General features: G+C 48.7%; 1 protein-coding gene across 1 annotated transcript in view; it reads left to right on the forward strand.

Annotated features, from left to right (window-relative positions):
* Positions 1–19,432, forward strand: part of VAC14 (VAC14 component of PIKFYVE complex) — a 79,810-nt gene that overhangs the window by 37,850 nt on the left and 22,528 nt on the right. Inside the window, exon 14 of the mRNA XM_081199959.1 lies at positions 1,100–1,232. Coding sequence (XP_081056085.1) covers positions 1,100–1,232 — 133 coding nt within the window. The remainder of the gene's footprint in view (positions 1–1,099; positions 1,233–19,432) is intronic.

Here is a 19,432-nt window from a genome sequence, read left to right on the forward strand (position 1 = left end):
AGATTAAGGCTTTCTGGGAAATGATATATAATGAAATGAAAAAGGTACTTAAATGCACTTTCCCCAAAAAACCAGAGGCCTTTCTCTTGGGCATCGTCAGCCAATTGGTGTCAAAGAAGGACAGAACTTTCTTTATGTATGCCACAACAGCAGCAAGAATACTCATCGCAAAGTATTGGAAGACACAAGATCTACCCACCCTGGAAGAATGGCAGATGAAAGTGATGGACTATATGACATTAGCCGAGATGACTGGCAGAATTCGCGACCAGGGAAAGGAGACGACGGAAGAAGATTGGAAGAAATTTAAAATTTACCTTAAGGACCACTATAAACTTGTTGAATGTTAGAATGTCAAGGTTTTGAGTAAGAAAGGGTTACAGCGATATAAGATTAGACTAAAGGAAAGATTAAGAGGACAGAGGACTGACAGAAATATTTAGAGTTGCTAAAAACTTTTGGACATTGGGATGCAGAAAGGGAAGGTATGGGGAAGTCTGAGAAACATGGTTCATGAAAAGAAGGTTATGAAACTATACATGTGTGTATGTCTTTTTATATGTTTGTATTGTTTTAAAAAATTTGTAAAATCAATAAAAAATTTATTAAAAAAAAATGTCTGCATATAGGAAATGCATTTTTATGCCTTTTCAGTTCAGAGGCATCTCCACACCTTTCCTCTCCCTGTGACTCAGAGGAGCACCAGAGTTCCTGATCTCTTTTATGACTGTGTAAAACAAAGAAGAGGCTAAAACAAATGGTAGTGTGCCTTCACTATGTATGCAGGGGAAGGGCCACGGTAGCTCAGTGGCAGAGCATCTACCTTGCATGCAGGAGGTCCCCCATGGCATCTCCATGTAGGGTTGGGAGATCCATGCTTGAAAGTCTGGAAAACTGCTGCCAGTCATTGTGGACAACAGGAGCTGCTTGATATAAGGCAACTTCATGTAGCTGGAGAGAGTAAAGCTGCCACTTCAAATCAGAGCTAGGATTGCCTGCTGTGATCACGGGTGACAAGCAGAGCTTAGAAACCCACCTGTACTTCTACAGGCGCTTCTTCCTTAAACAGAGTTAACTTCCTCTCTCCTCCTTCTTCCAGGTACCAAAGGCATGGAGTGCTCTCCTTCGACACCCACCATGAACTCCTACTTCTATAAGTTCATGATCAACTTGCTCAAGAGATTCAGCAGTGAGCGGAAGCTCCTGGAGTTGCGGGGAGCTTTCATCATCAGGTGAGGCCACATCCCGCCTTGAATTGCCCCCTCTGTGCTTCCAAATGCCTTTCTGGTTTCTGTGTGTTCCTGTGTACAGGTTTGGAGCCTGCCTCAAGTGCTGGGCTGGGTGGGGCTTAGTTCTCTTCCTGCAACCAGTGGTACCTTCCTCTCAGCTCCCTCATGACCCTTCTATTGGTGTGAGGTCAGGAGACAGGCTGTCTATGGGCTGTCGGTAGTGGCACCTGCCCTGTGGAACACCCTCCCGTCAGATGTCAAGGAAATAAACAACTGTCTGACTTTTAGAAGACATCTGAAGGCAGCCCTGTATAGGGAAGCTTTTAATGTTTGCTGTTTTACTGTGTTGGATGTTTTAATTTGTTGGAAACTGCCCAGAGTGGCTGGGGCAACCCAGTCAGAGGGGCGGCATATAAATAATAAATCATTATATTATTATTATTATTCCTTTGAACTTAACATGTGAACATAAAAATAGGCCACTGGATCAAGCCAATGGCCCATCTAATCCATCATCCTGATCTCACAGTGGTCATCCAGCTGCCTGTGGGAAACCTGCAAGAAGGATCCGAGCTCAAGATCAAGCTCCCCTTCTACAAAGTCCGGCAGCTGGTATTCAGAAGCATTGCTGCCTCGCAGCTGCAGAGGCAGCGCCATCGTGGCTACTAGCCATTGATAGTCCTCTCCTCCAAGAATTTGTCTAATTCTCTTTTAAAGCCATTCAAGTTGGTGGCCACCACTTCCTCCTGTGGGAACGAGTTCCATAGTTTAATTATGTGGTGCATGAAGAAGCACTTTCTTTTGTCTGTCCTGAATCCTTCAACGTTCAGCTAAATTGGACGTCCATGAGTTCTAGTGTCTAGAAGAGCAGGAGAGAGACTTTTCTCTCTCCACTTTCTCCATGTTTGTTCAGCTTTTCCTCACCAAAGTCAGGGGAGGGGAGAGTAGAGCCTCTGGCTCTTTGATAAACGGAGATACAATGGAGGCCAAGCAGCTGTGAGCTGTACTTCTGTGGTGGGCTGCAGGCTTGCCTGGGACAATGCTCTGCTCAGCTGGGGCAAAACTAGGCTGGCCAGTCGCCCTCTTTCATCAGAGTGTCTCTCTCCCCCCCCCCCGGCTGCCGCCAGCTCATTTGCTTTATGGAAAGGAGCAGCTCATGAGAGGCCAACTGTTGTTCATGAATGCCTTTTAGTCCAAGTGAACTGCATGCAGCAGCCCATGTGAGGGGAGGCAGCAGCCACAGGTTTCAAGCCTTGGGTTTCCTGTGTGTCACAGAGCCAGGCCTGCTTTTGGCTACCCTAGATTTTGAGGATGCATTCCTGAATGAGAAACGAAAGGATTCTGTTCAGACCGAGAGCCTACAGACTTTGGCACCATTGGGATGTGCCTCTGTGTGTGTCAGGCGGAGAGAAGACTTCTTAAATCTCTCCAATTGTGGGTCAGAGGATGCAAGGGCAGCTGTGCCGGCAGGCCTCACTCTTGCCATGGGCTTGTCCACAAACCCACTCATAGAATCAGAATAGTAGAGTTGGAAGGGATCCCATCCAGTCCAAAGAATCCCTGACAGATGGCCACCCAGCCACATGTTTAAAAACCTTCAATGAAGGAGAGTCCGTTGTACTGTCTACCAGCTCTTTACTGTCAGAAAGTTCTTCCCAATATTTAGTTGGAATCTCCTTTCTTGTAATTTGAATCCATCGGTTCACGTCCTCTCCCTCTGGAGCAGCAGAAAACAAGCTTGCTCCATCTTCCATGTGGCAGCCCTTCAGATATTAGAAGCTGGCTATCGTGTCACCTCTCAGTATTCTCTTCTCCAGGCTAAATATACTCAGCTCCCTCAACTGTTCCTCATAAGACTTGGTTTTCCAGGTCCTTGATCATCTTGGTCGCCCTCCTCTGCGTGTGTTCAAGCTTGTCAGTATAATTCCTAAATTGTGGCACTCTCATATTGCAAGAGTGGATCACCTTGAGAACAAATTATTTTTATTAGTTATGTCTATTTTTATCCATGTCTGCAGCTCTTTTCCAAGTAATGCATCATGCCCAAAAGAGAAGGGATTGCTCCTGGGAGCTTATAAACCACATTTTGAGAAGGAGGGAGTGCTTCTGTTTTCCTCTGTCTCTCAAATGGATTGGCAGATGCAGGGCTGATTGGAGAACATGGGTGAAAGGGCAACTTTTTCAAAATATTAAGAGCCACATGATCTTCCTGACAGGCTTCTTTCCTAAAGGCCCTCAAGACAAATTCTGGGGTTTGGCCGCCAAATGCAGACCCCAAATGCATCAGTAGCCCATGAAGCATCTGATTAGCGAGTCCAGGTTCATTTCTAGGTCAGGCCAGCAAACCTTTCAAGCCGTCCTCCCCTCCCTCCTTCCTTCCACATTTTGGTTTTGAGTAGGACACAAACTCTTATAACTCCACTTACATAAGAGTCATTAGGATGCACGGCAGTCCACTCTGTGGCCGTTGACCATTTGGCTTGCAAGGTTGGTGGCAATCGGAGCGTTACTTTGCTGTAGCTAGAACTTCGATTCATTTTTAATTGCTCTGTGGCGAGAGGCACAAAGAACCCGCCCTTTTGTGAAGGTTGCCCTTGTTTTTTGGTTGGCATGTCCTGAACATGAATGGCTGTTCTTGTTTGCTGCTGTTGTTGTCTTCAACACGTCCAAATTGTTAAGATTGGGAGCCATTGGCCAATATTTTCGTTGGCTTCACAATGCCTCCCTCTCGCTATTCTGGCTGTGCCACTGGGGCTTGCCTTGACATCCCTTCCCTTGAGTTTCCTCAGAGAGGAAGACTCTAGTGTGTCAAAGTGATGAAATCAATTGCCACAACTCACTCTACAGTGATACCCCGATGCAGGAATAATGCTGTACGTCAGTGGTTTCCAAAGTGGGCAGTACTGAGCTTACCAAAGGAGCCTTTAAGAGGCAAGGAGGCGTGGTGATGGGAGAGTGCTGGAGGTGCAAATTATTATCAGACTTTGAAAAGCTGGTATCACTGGATCAAGTTCACCAGCTTTGTTGAATTAATTAAATTGAACAGTTTTAATTGGATTTTGAATAAACATGAAATTAATTGTTACCTGTTTGAATTTTATTATGTTATTATTCTCCTTAGTGGGTTATGCAACCCACTATTCTGAATAGTGCTTTTCATAGCATAGGGTAGGGGGCACTGGGGATGAGTTTATGGAACCAAGGGGTCAGTGTTTTTTCATCCTGTGAAATGCCCTGAGATCTTTGGGTGAAGAGCAGTATATGAATATAATAAACAAAAATAAATGAAACAAGAAATTTGGGGACCACTGCTCTAGAAAATAAGACACCAACCATCTAGTGGAAGTGGCAGCGATCTCTGCTTAGATCCTAAGGGTATTTAGTGGGCCTTCTTCATAACATGTTCTACCTAGCTGCCAGTGCGAAGCTTTGTAACAATCACTTGTGCTTCCTCTTGCTGTTTTGCTGGATAAGGAAAGAAGCACCTCTGGTTGCATCATTCTGTTTTGCTGTTCAGGAGACTTGAGTGCGCCTGGCGTGAGGCTCTTGTGGGCATAGTCCTGGTGAGAATCTGAGGGCAGCAAGAAGCAGGTCGTTCTCCAGGCCTTTTGTCATTTGATTACTTTGCCATTCTAAGCTTGTCACTGAATTCTTGGTACAGCCTGCACTTTTTGGAAAAGACCAGCTGGTGCCACAGTGTTCATTCTGCACTTGAAGTAGTAGTTTACTGCAGTCCTCAGCTGAATGTGGAAGAGTTGGCTTCACTTGCCCAGTTGGAAATGGGCCTCTTGTGTTATCCATGGCTGTGCTCTGTGGGTATGTCAAGGTAGTTGGAAGTTTTGGAAATCAGAGTTAAGATTCTCTCTGCAAACAAATGTTTTTCATTGAGTTGAACAGGTGCCACAAATGTGCCTGCTTCCACAAAGACTAAGAAAGAGGGAGGAGTTGAGAGCATGATAGACAGGTGGAGAGGAAGACACCAACTCAGCGTAGTCAGTGCAGAGGACCAGGGAACTGCAGGGGGCCACATGTGTCCCCCCCCAAAAAAAAATGTTTTCCCCTCTATTGGCTTCTGAGATATAACTGAATTTTGGCCCCTGCACAGCAGTTGGATACCTTTTATTTTACTTAAAAATAATAATAAAGCTGATAACTTGCACTGAATCCTATGCCAGGTGCTTTCAAGACAACCCACCTCTGCCCTTACAATTCACCCCAGTCAGGTTTTTTCAGATTTCTTGAGATTCCAATTTTTTTTTGAAATACCACTGAGTCTTAGAAAGCTACTAACATTTTGCAAAGCAGTATGTGTCAGCCTCAAACAGCCACTATCCATGGCTTTCAGAATCCCAGCAGCAGCAGCCTGTTGACATTCTCTTCCCCGTTCGCATGGCCAGGGAATGCTCATCCTGAGGATTGCAGGAGGTCACGCTGGGCTCCCCCTGTTCATAGAAGCTGGAAGTCTTTGGGTCTTGTATTGTTTTTAGACATAGAAGGACTGGATTTTCCTGCTTTGCTCAATGCACTTTGGCAGTGGGTTTCTCGGAGGATGGGAGAGGAGAAGGTGGCTTGTTGGGTTATAAACCAGTGGAATGGAAGCCACAGTATTCAAGTCCCTCTTGCATGATCAGAGAAGGCCACAGGGCAAGGGGAGCCAGAGCACAACATGGGTGCCTCTCAGTGCAGCTAATGGGGCAGGGTTGTAGCTCAGTGGGAGGGCATCTGCTTTGCCTGCAGAAGGTCCCTGATTCAGTCCCCAATTGCATCTCCAAATAGGGCTAGGAAAGGCTCCTTGCCTGAAACCCTGGAGAGGTTCTGCCAGTCAGAGCATACAGTACTGAGCAGAGGGCCTGATTCAGTATCAGTCAGCTTCCTGTGTACGATGCCACATTTATCTGTATGCCTGTGGTGCTCTAATCTTTCCCCTTCTCCTTTTGAAGGGTAGGTTTCTGTTGAACATGAAGCAAAATATTTGATGACGAGGGCAGTTTGACAGTGGAGCTGATTTAGCTGAAGGGGAGTGGTCGGTTCTCCTGTGCTGGATGCCTTCAAGCAAGCAGGGGATGGACAGCCATCTGTCTACCTGGGGTGCTCCAGATCTCTGGCTTTCCTGCATCAAGCTGTAGTGGGGATTGGCAGTGTGTGTGTGTGTGTGTGTGGGTGTGTGTGTGTGTGGGTGGGTGGACTGGGCTTCCGGGAACTCCACAAGGCTCCCTCTAGCTCTCAGTGGATCAGAGCAAACTGCCTAAAACTGCAAGCCCAGGCTTTATTTATTATTATTTTTTAGTTAATAGATTGATTTGTTCAATAGATTCATTCAATACAGCAATAGGATTATTTACAAAATTAAGCTAATGTATGGTACCACACTCCATCAATATGTTGAGGCATCTTGCGTCTGTGTGGGAGACCCTTTGGTTGGGCAAATGTCCAATTTATTTTACTCATTGATGTATTAATTCACGGATCTCCTTTTCCATTCATCGCAAGGCAATGTACTTTCCTCGTGGCTTCAAGAGCTTTGCAAAGTGGTGAAGGTGGCCCTGTGCACAAAGCGACTTCCTCTCCCTCTTTCCTTCCCCCAAAGCATGCATGATGTTTGTAAGGTAGAAAGCATTCTTGGCAGTGTTGAGATTATCTCAAGGCAATAATTGACTAGTTAAGCAATCTCTAAGTAGCCATTGCTGCAATTAAATCTTAATTGGTCTATCTGCGCTGGATAGGACCCCTCATTGCTGACATGTGGCTAAGCATAACTACTTGGGAAACAGCTGGTCCATTCTGTGGGGAGAAGGCATATTGGCCAAAGACCATTCATTTCAGAGATGGTAATGGCTCCTTTGGCGCTATTAGCATCCCCGATAAATAAGAGGATGCTTTTGAAATACGCAGGGATCATCCGTGCTTGGTCTCAGTGCTCATTTTTAGTAATTGATTGACATTAAGCTTCACATCTGCAGCCTAATGGCTTCAGATTCTGAGAGTGGGAGGCAGGCTGCCTAGTTAGGTAGGTGGTCAGAGTGAGCATGCCAGTGCTTGTGATGTGGAAGCCCCCCCCCTACATCTATACTAGATGTAGATGCAGAAGTGGCATATATCTGCAGTGTGGGGCAGGTGGCAACTCTGCTTTCAGAAGAACCAGAATGACAGTGATTTTTGCTTTTTTAAAAACCTTTGCATTGGGGGGGGGGTGAGTAGCTTTTCCGAGGGGTTTCTTGGGCGTTGGAGCAACTTGTAAAACTGAAGCCAGTCTGTTTCGATTTGGTAGCTTCCTGCTAGAGATAGGCAAGCTCTCTTGAAAATGTTCAGAATTTTTCCAGGGCAGAAAAATGGGGGAAAGGAGAATAATTTCCCAACCTCCTTCATTTCCTTGCAGAGACACGGCCCCTTCCCTTTCCTCATAGCAGCAGCTGATTAGTTTAAACCAGACCCTGCTGGAGAACCCTAGGAAGAGGGACACGTCCTGCTTTCAGGGGGGCCCACGTGTCCCTGAGAAAGAAGACCCAATGCAAAGCAAAACGCTTCTCCTCTTTGTCCTTGCTGTTCCGGTGCCATCAGCAGCCTTAAATATGAAGACGGAGCTTCTGCGCCCAGTGGGCATTTGGCCAGTAGGGGAATGAATGCCCTTGGCGTGGGAGGCTGCACAGTCAGTGGTGTGCAGAAGGGAGCCACTTCAGAGTGCAGGTGCCTCTCTGGGAAGAGGGTGGCATTTGGGAACCACTGTGTTTGCCTTCCCCTGGGCTTCTTGTGGGTTTGCCTTCTTCCTGCCAAGTGGAGTCTTGTGACTGGAGGATGCATTCAGTTCATTACAGCCGGCTGTGATCTTAGCACTCCTCGCTCTTTCCTCCGGTCTGTTAGTCCCACACCTGGGAAGAAGGGGTTGGACACTCTGTTTTTGAAAACCCTGCTTAGGTTATTCACTTGGGTAGCTTAGTTATCAGTTTGTTTTGCCCCCATGATGTCCAGGTCCAACTAGACAAGGGACACCCCCCATTTCAGCATGGGGATTAATAGAAGGGCCGTGACAGGAGCGAGTATTCTCAGTAACTATACTTTTAAACAAACCACACCTCCTTGAGTTTCAATGTCCTTGAGAAGTGTAGCTGTTCTAAAATTGAAAGCAGAAGCTTCCGGCCTCCTTGCAGGCACAATTGAGAAGTAGGAATACAGAAGCCTAAGACTTGCGATGTCTAGCTAATGTAGTATTAGGAAACCATTGTCTCCTGTTACATCTGAAGTGAGCCATGGTTCTCTGTAGCAGAAGATGCTAATTGGCTGCCATTAAGTCAGTAATCATTTGTGTGTAAACTATTCACCCGATTCCCTATGCATTTCTGAATGCAGTGAAGGTATCTGAAGGTGCCATCTGCCTTCAACACTCCTCCTCCCTCTGTGGAAATCCTTAATAACATTTATTCACCTTTCTCATGCTGTGTAAAAGGAAGGTGCAGCCTTATCGCTGCATATTCCCCAAAATTGGATAAGCCTGTGAGCATTTGCTCTTGTTAGCCCTCCTGAAGCGTCTTCATCTATTGCGTTTCTAATGAAGAAATTGAATGGTTAGAAATAAGGAGCTTGAGCTGCCTCGGAAATTAGGCCACAGCTGTCAGCCTGAAAGCAAAACATGCATCTCTGAGGAAGATGCTGGCAGAATCCGCTGCTGATTAACCCCCTTTTAAACCGAGATGAAAAAACAAAAACAAAACTCCTGGTGCCTTGGAGCAAGCTGGAGAAAGCAGCCAGAGAGAGGCAGGGAATGGAACATGATGCCTCCTCCATAGAGCGAGGGCAAAGATCTTCATTTCTCTGTGGGTCTTCGGAGCTTTGGTCCAGCTCAGCTTTCCCTAACCTGGTGCCCTCCTCCAGAGGCTTTGGGCTACAACTCCCATCAGCCCCAGACAGCCCTGCTGTGTAGTCTTCCCTTAGCATGGCCTTGCTGGCTGGGGCTGATGGGAATTGCAGTCTAAAACCTCTGCAGTGTTTAATAAACACTTGGGGCAAACTGAGCTTATTACAAAGTGACTTAAGTGTCACTGTCTCTGTGTTGTTCCACTCAAAGGTCAGCGAATCTGACCCCCTTGTTGGTACAGAAAATCTGTTGCCACAGCTTCCCTAATAGGTGCCCGTCCAGCCTTTGTCAAGAGGCCTGTAGTGAAGGAGAGGCTGCAGCCGCCTTCCAAGGTAGGTCTGTTCCACTGCAGAAAAAGCTTGTGCCGTCGGCTTAAGTTTACTGGAGGTCCTTTTTCTTGTTCTTTGAACCCGTTGATTCCGAAGCTGCTCCCTGAAGCAACAGAAAACAAGTTCGAACTCGTTCTTCCATGTGAATTTAATTTTCAAATAGTCAATGCCTCAAGCTCATGTTTATATTTGTTTGCACAGGGTCAGATGCCATCTACATGGTACATTAAAAGTGTTCCCTGTAGACCCCTTGGAAGCAGTTTAAATAGTGGCGTTCTTGCGATACAGTCCTTGCCTGCTGATTCTGTGCTGTATCTGTCAATCCTGAGCCTTTGGGGAATGGTGCGCAAGCCCATTTCACACCCACGCACACACCCCCAGGGCTCACCGTTGGGCTCTGTGGGAGTCCTTGGCCATAAGCACTCAGTCATGCTCCATGGCGTCTCTTGATCTCTCTGAGAGCAGAGATAAGCAGGAGTTTTGGGATGGCGTTTGCTGCAAGTGCCTCTTTGATGCTTGCTCTGTCGTACTGGCAGAGGAAGGCTGCTGCAAAATATGGGTTGCGGAATTTTCCACCTTTTATTTTTTGTCATTTTGCATGGTCTGTTGGGAGGTTGGCTGTCTTAGTTCTGGGCAGTCAGAAGAGTTGTGCCAGGGGGTGTCCCTTTTAGCCAGGAGAAGCTGGGGCTTCTTACCAGGCCCGGCAGAGCCTCGCATCACCAAACTCCGCCATGAGGGTGCTGCTTTGATCCTCTTGTGTTTGCACTTTCCAAAAGGGTTCCCTCACCACTCAGCACCAGCTGCTGCTGCATTGCTGCGGCCTGGACACAGATCTTCATGTGTAGCGGATGGGGGCAGTGGAGCTGGAGCGGCCATGTGGCAGCTGCTCAGTTTTTCAGCGATTCTCCTCTTGTTATAGGCTCGGCCAACATGCTTTTCCGTAGAGGCCTGGAGTCAGGAGTCAGAGTAGCTCTTTGGGGTGTGATCCTGTAACTCTGCAGAGAGCCCAGCAGGGTGAGTGAAATCTGGGCAATTGTAGGACAGAGCCTCCCTCCAGAGTGTTTCCTTCCTGTTCATATTTTCCTGTGTGGCTTATGGTAGCCTTGAACACAATGGCTTGGGAGATGCTTGCTCACTCATGCTCCCTTTCCCTCTGGCTCCACTATCTTTCCTCATCCTCCATGATTCCTTTCCTTAGTTCCCTGCTCTGGAGCTTTAATAAAGGCAGGGCTGGCAGGAGTCCCATCCTGTGGTTTCAGCAGGGGGAAAGGCAGTGTTAGGTTCATCTTCTGCCATTGCTTTGGCCCCTCCAGAGTGAGAAGGTTTACTAGAGGAAGGCAAGAACTTGTGGTATCTCTCCTGCTTTGTTGGTATTAGGGCATTCTAAAAATGCAACAAGGTTGCCCATGTGGAATTGTTTCTGCTCCCATACACTCTGCTTGAGCAAGGGGCAGTACCACAGGCCATATTTCAACAAGCCAAAAATAATGGCTGCGATCTCCGCAGGATCTTGGGAATTGCACAGCAACCAGATTTCAGGAAAAGGCTGTGTCCTGTCCATGATGGAGTCAGGTCTGCAGCCCCCCCCCCCCATCTTTCACATTTTGGCTCCTTATATGCCTGTTGCAGAAGCTCAGGCTTTATGTCCTGTGTCTGGTCATGCTAGGAGGCTTTCCTCTCTTTCAGCCACAACACACAGATGACCTGCATAGACACACACTCCCAGCTTGTTTTTCCTTCTGTCCTCCAGTTACTCACAAACACCAGCTCCTCCAACCATCTCATTCCTGTAGCAGCCATCTTGGTTAAGGGAAGAATCTCTGCCCAGAAAAGTCATTTGTGCTCTTCCACTAATGATAATCCATTGATTTACAAAGAGACTTGAAAATGTATAACACAACAGGTTTTTTTCAGAATAGGAAGGGCAGACCCTCTGCTGTTCCTTTGAACGTCTGGCTGCAATTAAAAGGGCATGAAAGCCTCCTGCTGTATGCTGTACCTGTGCAAAAATGGCTACAAGCGACACAAAATTGATAAAAGAGAGGCGTTTTAAATAAAACTGCCATTTTTCAACAGGTCTGGCTGGATTTAATGGATCCTCCACGCTTGGTTAAATCTTCCGTATTTTATTAACACTTTGAACAGTGTCCCCTCTCTATGTTCTTCTCTGGCTTGTATAATTCCACAGCAGGCCAAACCTGCTTCTGCTCTTTCCTGCCTGTGGTCCTTGGAGTGTTATTGACTTTCAAGTGTGAATGGTTAATGGCCTTTGCCTTGCTCCTGCTCCTTCTCCTCATAGAGGGCTCTGTGTGCCTCGCTGCGCCTGAACGGCTGAGGGGTGCCTGGGGTGTGATTCTGCTTGGCCATCAAGCCCGTCTTTCAGCCGTGGCAGTCTCTTCCCTGGAGTCTCCAGATGCTTCACAGCAAGCTTTAGAGTTTAGTAATCTGGAAGCAGCAACTTCCCCTTGCACCTCCACATAGCAAGTTTTGCCCCGACCGCATGGACACAAGGGGAAATGTGCAAATGCCAAACTCAAAGGTAGAACAGCTACCCGCAGATGTGGAAAACCAGATTCAGACTTTGAAACTACCCAATGAGGTCTGGGCAACCTTCCTCTTTCTGTTAGAGCATTTTCAGTCCTATCTAGCAAATGCTGCTTATGAAAGCCAAAGGTACCTCTGGGTGTGTCTGGACTCCGAGGGATCTTTGTCACCCTATTCCTGCTTCCTTGGAAATCACAGATGGTGCAAAAGGGACTCCATCTAGACCTGAGTGTGGGTTGCGGCCTTGCCAGTTACTAGGTCAGTGAGTAGAGCACACACTTTGTATGCAGAAGGTATCAGGCACCTACAACTAGGGCTTGGAAATGCTCCTGTATGAAGAGGTTACACAGTGTCTCCTCTAAATTGACCGTTCACTCTGATTTGTTTTGATGGAGATTATACGAGTATGGGCATCCCTCTTGACCTGCTTGTGTGGAAGTTATACATCTTCCCATCGAAAAAAATTTGTCCCACAATTTTTTAGTTTAAAAAGTAATTTTTTTATTTTAAAAAATGAATTTGTTGCGTCAGATCATTTTAATCCACTTTAATTGCACAAACCCAAATTTCCAATGTGTTATTGAATCCCTCCTGCAAAAGACTGGGAGCTTGAAGAGTCGCTGTCAGCCAGTGTCAACCAGGGGAAGGGAACTTGCGGCTCTTCAGTTGTTGTTGGACTCCATTTCCCATCAGCCTCAGCCAACTTGGCCAGCAATGATGGTAGTAGTAGTCCAACAACATCTGGAGGGCCACAGGTCCTGATCCCCTGGGTATAGACCATGCTGAGCTCAATGGACCAGTGGCCTGACTTGGTGTTGGGCAGTTTCCTATGTGACCTGCAGGGGAAAGTCTTGTGTGCTCTCAGCCCCTTAGAACAAGCTGTTTGAGCTGGCAAAGCACTATTGCAGCCTGCAAAGGCACATTTCAGACTGTGGGCACAGAGACTGCAGAGGTGTGAGACAAATGCCTGCTCTAGTCATCGCAACACAGTTTCCCATTTCAAAGCAAGCAAATCCATGGCAGGCTGAATGAGGGGGCTGGCCTGTAGCCAGGGAATGCAAATAATAAATAGCTGAATGGAAATCTGTGCAAATGTCTGTGTTTTGCCAGCTCCTATTGATAGAGAGGTTGTGTAGTGTGGGAGGCAGCAGCAGAGAGGCTCTCTCTTTTAGATTACTGTACTCACCTGCCCCCCCCCCCCGGTGGCCTCTCTTCAAGCAGGTTGGAGCCTGAACATGGAGCCAGAATCCCTGAGACAGTACCTTGGAAAATGATCTCCTCAGGGCCAGAACCTGCAAGGCCTTTTTGGCTTTTTTGACCCACTTAGGCAGAGAGGGGTACCCAGCTGACTTTTGCTATGCCTAGATCAGTTGTAGTATGTAATGTGTCCTCTGGGGTACTCCTGCCATTAGGCCTGAGTGATGTATTGGTACATCATCTCGGACCGGTTTGAGGTCCAGATTGTGATGGCATTTTGACCCAGCCATATATTGTGGGTGGGGCTGGCACCTTAACTCCCTTCTCCAGCCAAATGGGCAGGCTGCCTCCTTCCTCCCTGTGCCGGGCAGGGGCAGCTTCACCCAAGTGCGTTGCAGGGCCGGTGCTCCTTCCTTTTCAACATCATGATATATCACTAAATTGCAATGTACACCTGGTGATATGTCACAGTGTTGAAAGCCTGATATTGCCTAGCCCTGCCTGCTGTGAACCCTTGTTGGTATGCCCTGCATGATGGTGATGATGCCGCCGCCAACTTTGCACGCTTGGGGCTTGTGCAGCAGATAGTGCCACCCGCTGCGGTTTGCTAGGGTGCCTCTCTGCAGCCTTCCCATTGCCCATGTGCCATAATCCCCCTCAAGCCGCTTGTCCCAAGGATGCCGGGAGGGAGGGAGGAGGGGATAGAGGCTGGCTTTTAATGAGATGGAATTCACCCGTCAGAAATGTATGTGCTCCACATTTCCCACGTTACTGAGATGACATAAGGGAGTTTCCATGTGGAATGCTTCAGCTGTCGGTTGGGATCACAGAGGACGCCAGCTGCAGCATCGCCCCTGTTGGTTCTTGCTGCTCCTGTTCTCTCTCCCCACCCCTCTGCCCTCCACCTTCTGTGGAGAGCCTCTATAAACTTCCCAGAGGTGAAGCAGGGCAGAAAAGAAGTTCTTGGTTTGAAACAAGAACACATAATAAGTCTTCTTAGTTGCCTTCCCCCCTCTCACTGCCCCAAACCCAGATGCAGCATGGCTGTTGCTTCAAGGTAGTAACTAAAGAGCCTCAAAACGCTGAGTGCCATCACTGTGAAGCATATGTGACAGGTGTGGGTGTGTGGCATGGAAAGAATTGCCTGTTGTGTCTCAGTATGTAGAATCTTTGCATTCAATCTTGTATCGTTCCCTCGCCAGGGAGCGCAGTTTGCTGTCTCCATCAGGGCCTTTTCAGCCTCTTCTCCAGAACGGACATGTCAAAAAGCTACTTGGTGAGCAGGGGTGGGGGAGAGAGAGAGAGAGAATGGAAGAGGCCTTTCCCTCCTCCTCTTCCTCTACCTTTTCCTCCTTTCTTTTCACCTGGATGAGGGGCCCTTGAGTTGTCGCCCTTCCTTAGTGTTGTGCTTTGAGCAGTGGCCTTGGCAAGAAGGGGCATCTGGGTGGGCCTGGCTTTGTTCTTGTTGTCTTCACCCACCTAATTGAGAACCAGAATCTGAAATGCAGCCCAGGAAGTAGCCGAAAAGGGCAGCATCGATATGGCTGCAGCAGCCGCTGATGTGCCGTCTGTGTGACATTCCTTTCATGCAAGCTCTTTTTCAGATTTCCCCAGGCCACAAAGAAACAAAATGAAAAGAAAACCCAAGCTACCTTGCCAGGCTAATCGAAAGCAGGCCTGCTAGTAGCCAGCCGTTTCCTTTTGGGCTCCTGCATGAGAGGAGTCAGGCATGAGCCAGTGAGATGTCAGGGCTTCTATTTCTGGAAAATGGCTCCTCCTTCCTCCTCTTTGGTCAAGGGAGCCAGACGTCCCCCCCCCCTCTCTCTCCTCCCTGCTTGCTGCTGTAAAGTGTGTGTGTTTGGGGGCAGGCAGTCACTGGTGGGCTCTTCCCTCACTCTCTTCCTTCATACATCTCTTTCTTCCTGGCTGCTGCTCCTGCTTTTCCTAGAAAACTTCCCAGACTGTGTCTGCTTTTTATAGTATTGATCTTCACTCCTGATCTGCAAAACACAGAGCAGTTTTTTAAGGAACCCTGTTGATAAAAGTCACAGAAGCCAGGTCAGAGTTTCCCTCCCTTTCATTCTGGGAGAGGAGGGAGCTCTCCTTCTCTTGGTCAGGTTGGAAGACCACACCCAACCAGAACGTGATGCTGTCTCAGATACAAAGACTGTCCTCCAGGCTCCGACCATAAAGTAAATATTACTCTGCATCAACAAGATTTTCTTGAATCCAAGTCCAGCATCAGAATCCACATACTGTTTATTTTGTTCAGAGACTCCAGTCACTGGCATGATGGTTTTAAGCCATGGATATATCTACCTCCTGACCCCTTAGCCTTCTTGCAGAGACTTGGAATGTCTCCTGTCAGGGAACTGCCATCAGAGCATCAGGTGGTGGAGGGACTCAGGCAGGATGAAAGAGACTCAACTGCTGAAGCAGGGACCAGCAGGGGGAGGAGTGGGTCTCTGAGGGAATGCGAGCAGGAGGGAGGGCTCAGGGAGGCTTCCAGCGAGAACAGTGGGGAGGTATCGGAGTCTCCCATAGGGAGACCCATACCTCGCAGGAAACTGTCACGCCGTGAGTCCAGGAGACGCGTTTCCGTTAAGGAACTTCTTTGCTGGAAACGCTTCCGCAGACAGCCACTGTCGGACTCTACTAGTGACTAGAGCAGACATGTCTGAGGAGCTCCGTCACACACGGAGGTTTGTGGGGGCGCACAAACTCTGAGGGAGCACGTTTTCACGCACAAGCAGCTAATCAAACCCTCACAGCAGTCCGACAGTCTTTGTACGCTGCCTGTGCAAGAGAAGGCATCATGAGCGAACCAACCGGAACCGGAGGAGCAGGGGCTGGAGCTGGTCCAAGCTTGGAAGATAGATACCGAGCGTTGGAGGTTCAACTGGCCCTGCAGACGGCGAGGCTGGAGGAGAGAAGGGCTCAGGATGCAGACAAGAAGGGGAGAGCCACTCAATTCCCCAGAAAGGTACCAGGATTGGTGCAGAAATTTGGGGGGGACCCCAAGGACTACCATGCTTTTAGGACAGAGATGCAATATGCCCTTAATGTGCAGTTCGATGAGTTCCCTGATGAGGAATCGCGAGTTACTTTTGTAATTGGGCATCTTGAGAAAGGGGCTAGAGACTGGGTTCGACCCCTAATGGCAACGCACAATGACATACTAAAGGACACAATGAAGTTCTTTCGTGCAATGGATATCATGTTTTCCAGCGATATTGAGGAAGGGGTGGTGCGCAGACAGCTAATGGCTTGTAAGCAGGGGAGTCGATCTGTCCGTGAATATTGGACTGAGTTTACCATGCTGATTCACAGACTGAGTTGGGATTTATCGGCGGCACCCGTTCAAATGCTATTTGAAGAAGGTCTTTCTTCGGGGGTGAAAGACGAGCTGGCACGGAGCCCCAGGGCGGAGTCTATGGATCAGCTGACCAAATCTGCGCTGACCATAGGAGCGCGGCAGGAGGCAAGAGCCTTGGAGAGGCGGGAAGGGAGAGGGGAACGTTGGAAGGAGTTCCGCATTCCAGACATTCCTGAGCCAGCTTTCCCGCCGGCAGAGCCGATGGAAATCGGAACAGCGCGCGCGCGCGCATTTTCAAAAACCAGCGAGGGAGCTAAGAAGGAGGGAAAGGGCCCCCGGAAATGCTATCTCTGCCAACAGCCAGGCCACTTTGCCAGAGTCTGCCCCCAGAGGAAGGAATGGCAAGGGATGGTGGGAGCTGTTGAGGGGGGAGAAGAAGGGGGAGCGGAGCAGGTAAAAGCCAACGCCTGGTTGCCACAATTGGGGCACTGCAGCCAGGCCAAAGAGCAGTGAAAGTGCCCGTGCCAGAAGCTCCTCGACCTGCTCTAGTGATTGAAGTGTCGCTAGAGCTGCAGAATGGGCACCCCCTAAAAATAAAGGCGCTATTGGACTCAGGCAGCTCCTGCAATTTTATGAGCAAGGAGTTTGCTGCTGAACACCAGATACAGACCATCCCTTTAAGCAACCCCCTGCAGGTGACCACGATTGATGGCAGGGAGTTGTTGGGAGGAGGAGTCCGCTTGCAGACTGTCCCAATGATAATGAGGGTGGCAAGGCACACAGAACTGATAGCGTTTAATGTGGCCACCCTGGGAGGCGCTCCCATTATTTTGGGAATGAGCTGGCTAGCTCTACATGATCCGCTGGTTGGCTGGCATCAAAGAGTGGTGTCCTTTGGTTCAGCACATTGCCTAGAACACTGCAAAGGGGAGAAGGGTTCAGTAGGGGCCCAAGCCACCCTAGCAGGGACTGAAGTAATGGGGAAGGTGAAGGTACCACCACAGTATGCAGATCTCAGCGACGTGTTCAGCGAGAAGGAAGCTGACCAACTACCACCTCATAGACCCTTTGATTGTCAGATCAATTTACTCCCTGGAGCACAGCTTCCCGTGGGCAAGTTGTATGCCATGTCAGACAGGGAAATGCAGGAGTTGCGAGGGTTCATTGACAAGAACCTGAAGAGAGGCTTCATCAGAGAGTCCAAAGCAGCAGGGGGGAGCCCAGTGTTCTTTGTGGACAAAAAAAATGCGGACAAGCCGAGACTTGTATGTGATTTTAGGCGGCTGAATGCAGTGACTGAACCGGTGGCGTTCCCTATGCCCAGAATTGATGATATTTTGACCATGGTGAGGAAGGGAAAGATTTTCACAAAGCTGGATCTAAGGGGGGCGTACAACCTGATACGCATAAGGAAAGGGGATGAATGGAAAACCACCATGTTTACCCCTTTGGGGGCGTTTGAATACCTCGTTATGCCATTTGGATTACAAGCAGGCTCCGCGTGTTTTCAATCTTTTATGAACCACGTGCTGGGCCCTTTGCTCTACAAGAATTGCGTTGCCTTTCTAGATGATGTGTTGGTGTATTCTGAGAATGAGGAGCAACATGTGAGAGACGTCAGAGAAGTGTTGAGCAGACTGCAAGCCAACAGGCTGTGGGTCAAACTGGAGAAGTGTCGGTTCCATACCAAGGAGGTGGAATTCCTGGGGTACCGCCTGTCAGACAAGGGATTGGCCATGGATCCCGGCAAGGTACAGGCAGTGCTGGAATGGAAAACACCCAAAACCAAGAAGGATGTGCAGAGGTTCCTAGGGTTTGGAAACTTTTATCGTAAGTTCATCCGCAACTTCGCCCATCTGACGGCGCCCATCACTGACTGTCTCAGCAGTAAGAAGAAGTTTGTATGGACGGCGGAGGCGGAGCGAGCGTTTGAGGAACTGAAAAGGGCCTTCGCCTCTGAAGAACAACTTCTGCATGTGGATTTACGAAAGAAGCTAAGGGTTGAAACAGACGCATCTGACAGAGCCATAGGGGCGGTGCTTCTTCTGCAGCCGGGGAAGGAGGAGTCGGAGTGGCGTCCGTGTGCCTTCTTCTCGCGGAAGCTGAACAAATCCGAGAGGAACTACACGGTGTACGACCGAGAACTGCTTGCTATTCATGAGGCGTTCCGGAGATGGAGGCATCTGCTAGTTGGTGCACAACATAAAGTGCAAGTGTGCACGGACCATAAAAATCTAGAGTACTGGAGAACGGCGCGAGTGCTCAACCAAAGGCAGTTGAGATGGGCCCAAGAGTTCTCCAAATTTAACTTTGAGATTTGTTATGTGCCAGGCCCAGAGAATGTTAGGGCGGACGCTCTCTCACGCAAACCTGAATATTTGGAGGGGGAGGGAGCACCCGAAGAAACCCATATCATTCCAGAGGACCGCTGGGTGTGTGGGGCGACTTTGGTGGGGCAAAGGGAATTGGTAGAGGGTACGGTGCAGGATGCATACGCCCAGGGGAAAATCAGGGATCTCAGAGGGGAGGAAGACAAACCCGGTGGTTTTGAGGAGAGAAATGGGGCATTGTATTATAAGGGAGCGTTATATATACCTGAAGGGGAATTGAGGGAGAAAGTACTCAAGCAGCTGCACGATAGCCCCACAGCAGGGCACTTTGGGCAACACAAAACCATGTGGCTGGTTACCAGGGAATTTTGGTGGCCCAAGGTCAGGGAAGATGTGCGGGAGTATGTGAGAGGGTGTGAACAATGCCAAAGAGCCAAGGGGGAGAGGCAGGCGCCGGCTGGTTTATTAGAACCACTGCCCACACCTGAGAGACCGTGGGAAGCAGTGGCAATAGATTTCATGACTGATCTGCCAAGGTCTAGAGGGAAAACAGCCATCATGGTTGTAGTAGACCTGTTAACTAAAATGGCCCACTTCATAGCCTGCTCACATGCGGTTACAGCAGAAGAAACCGCCAA

Source organism: Podarcis bocagei (genome assembly GCF_964188305.1).
Source record: "Podarcis bocagei genome assembly, chromosome: 7".
Taxonomy (NCBI): domain Eukaryota; kingdom Metazoa; phylum Chordata; class Lepidosauria; order Squamata; family Lacertidae; genus Podarcis; species Podarcis bocagei.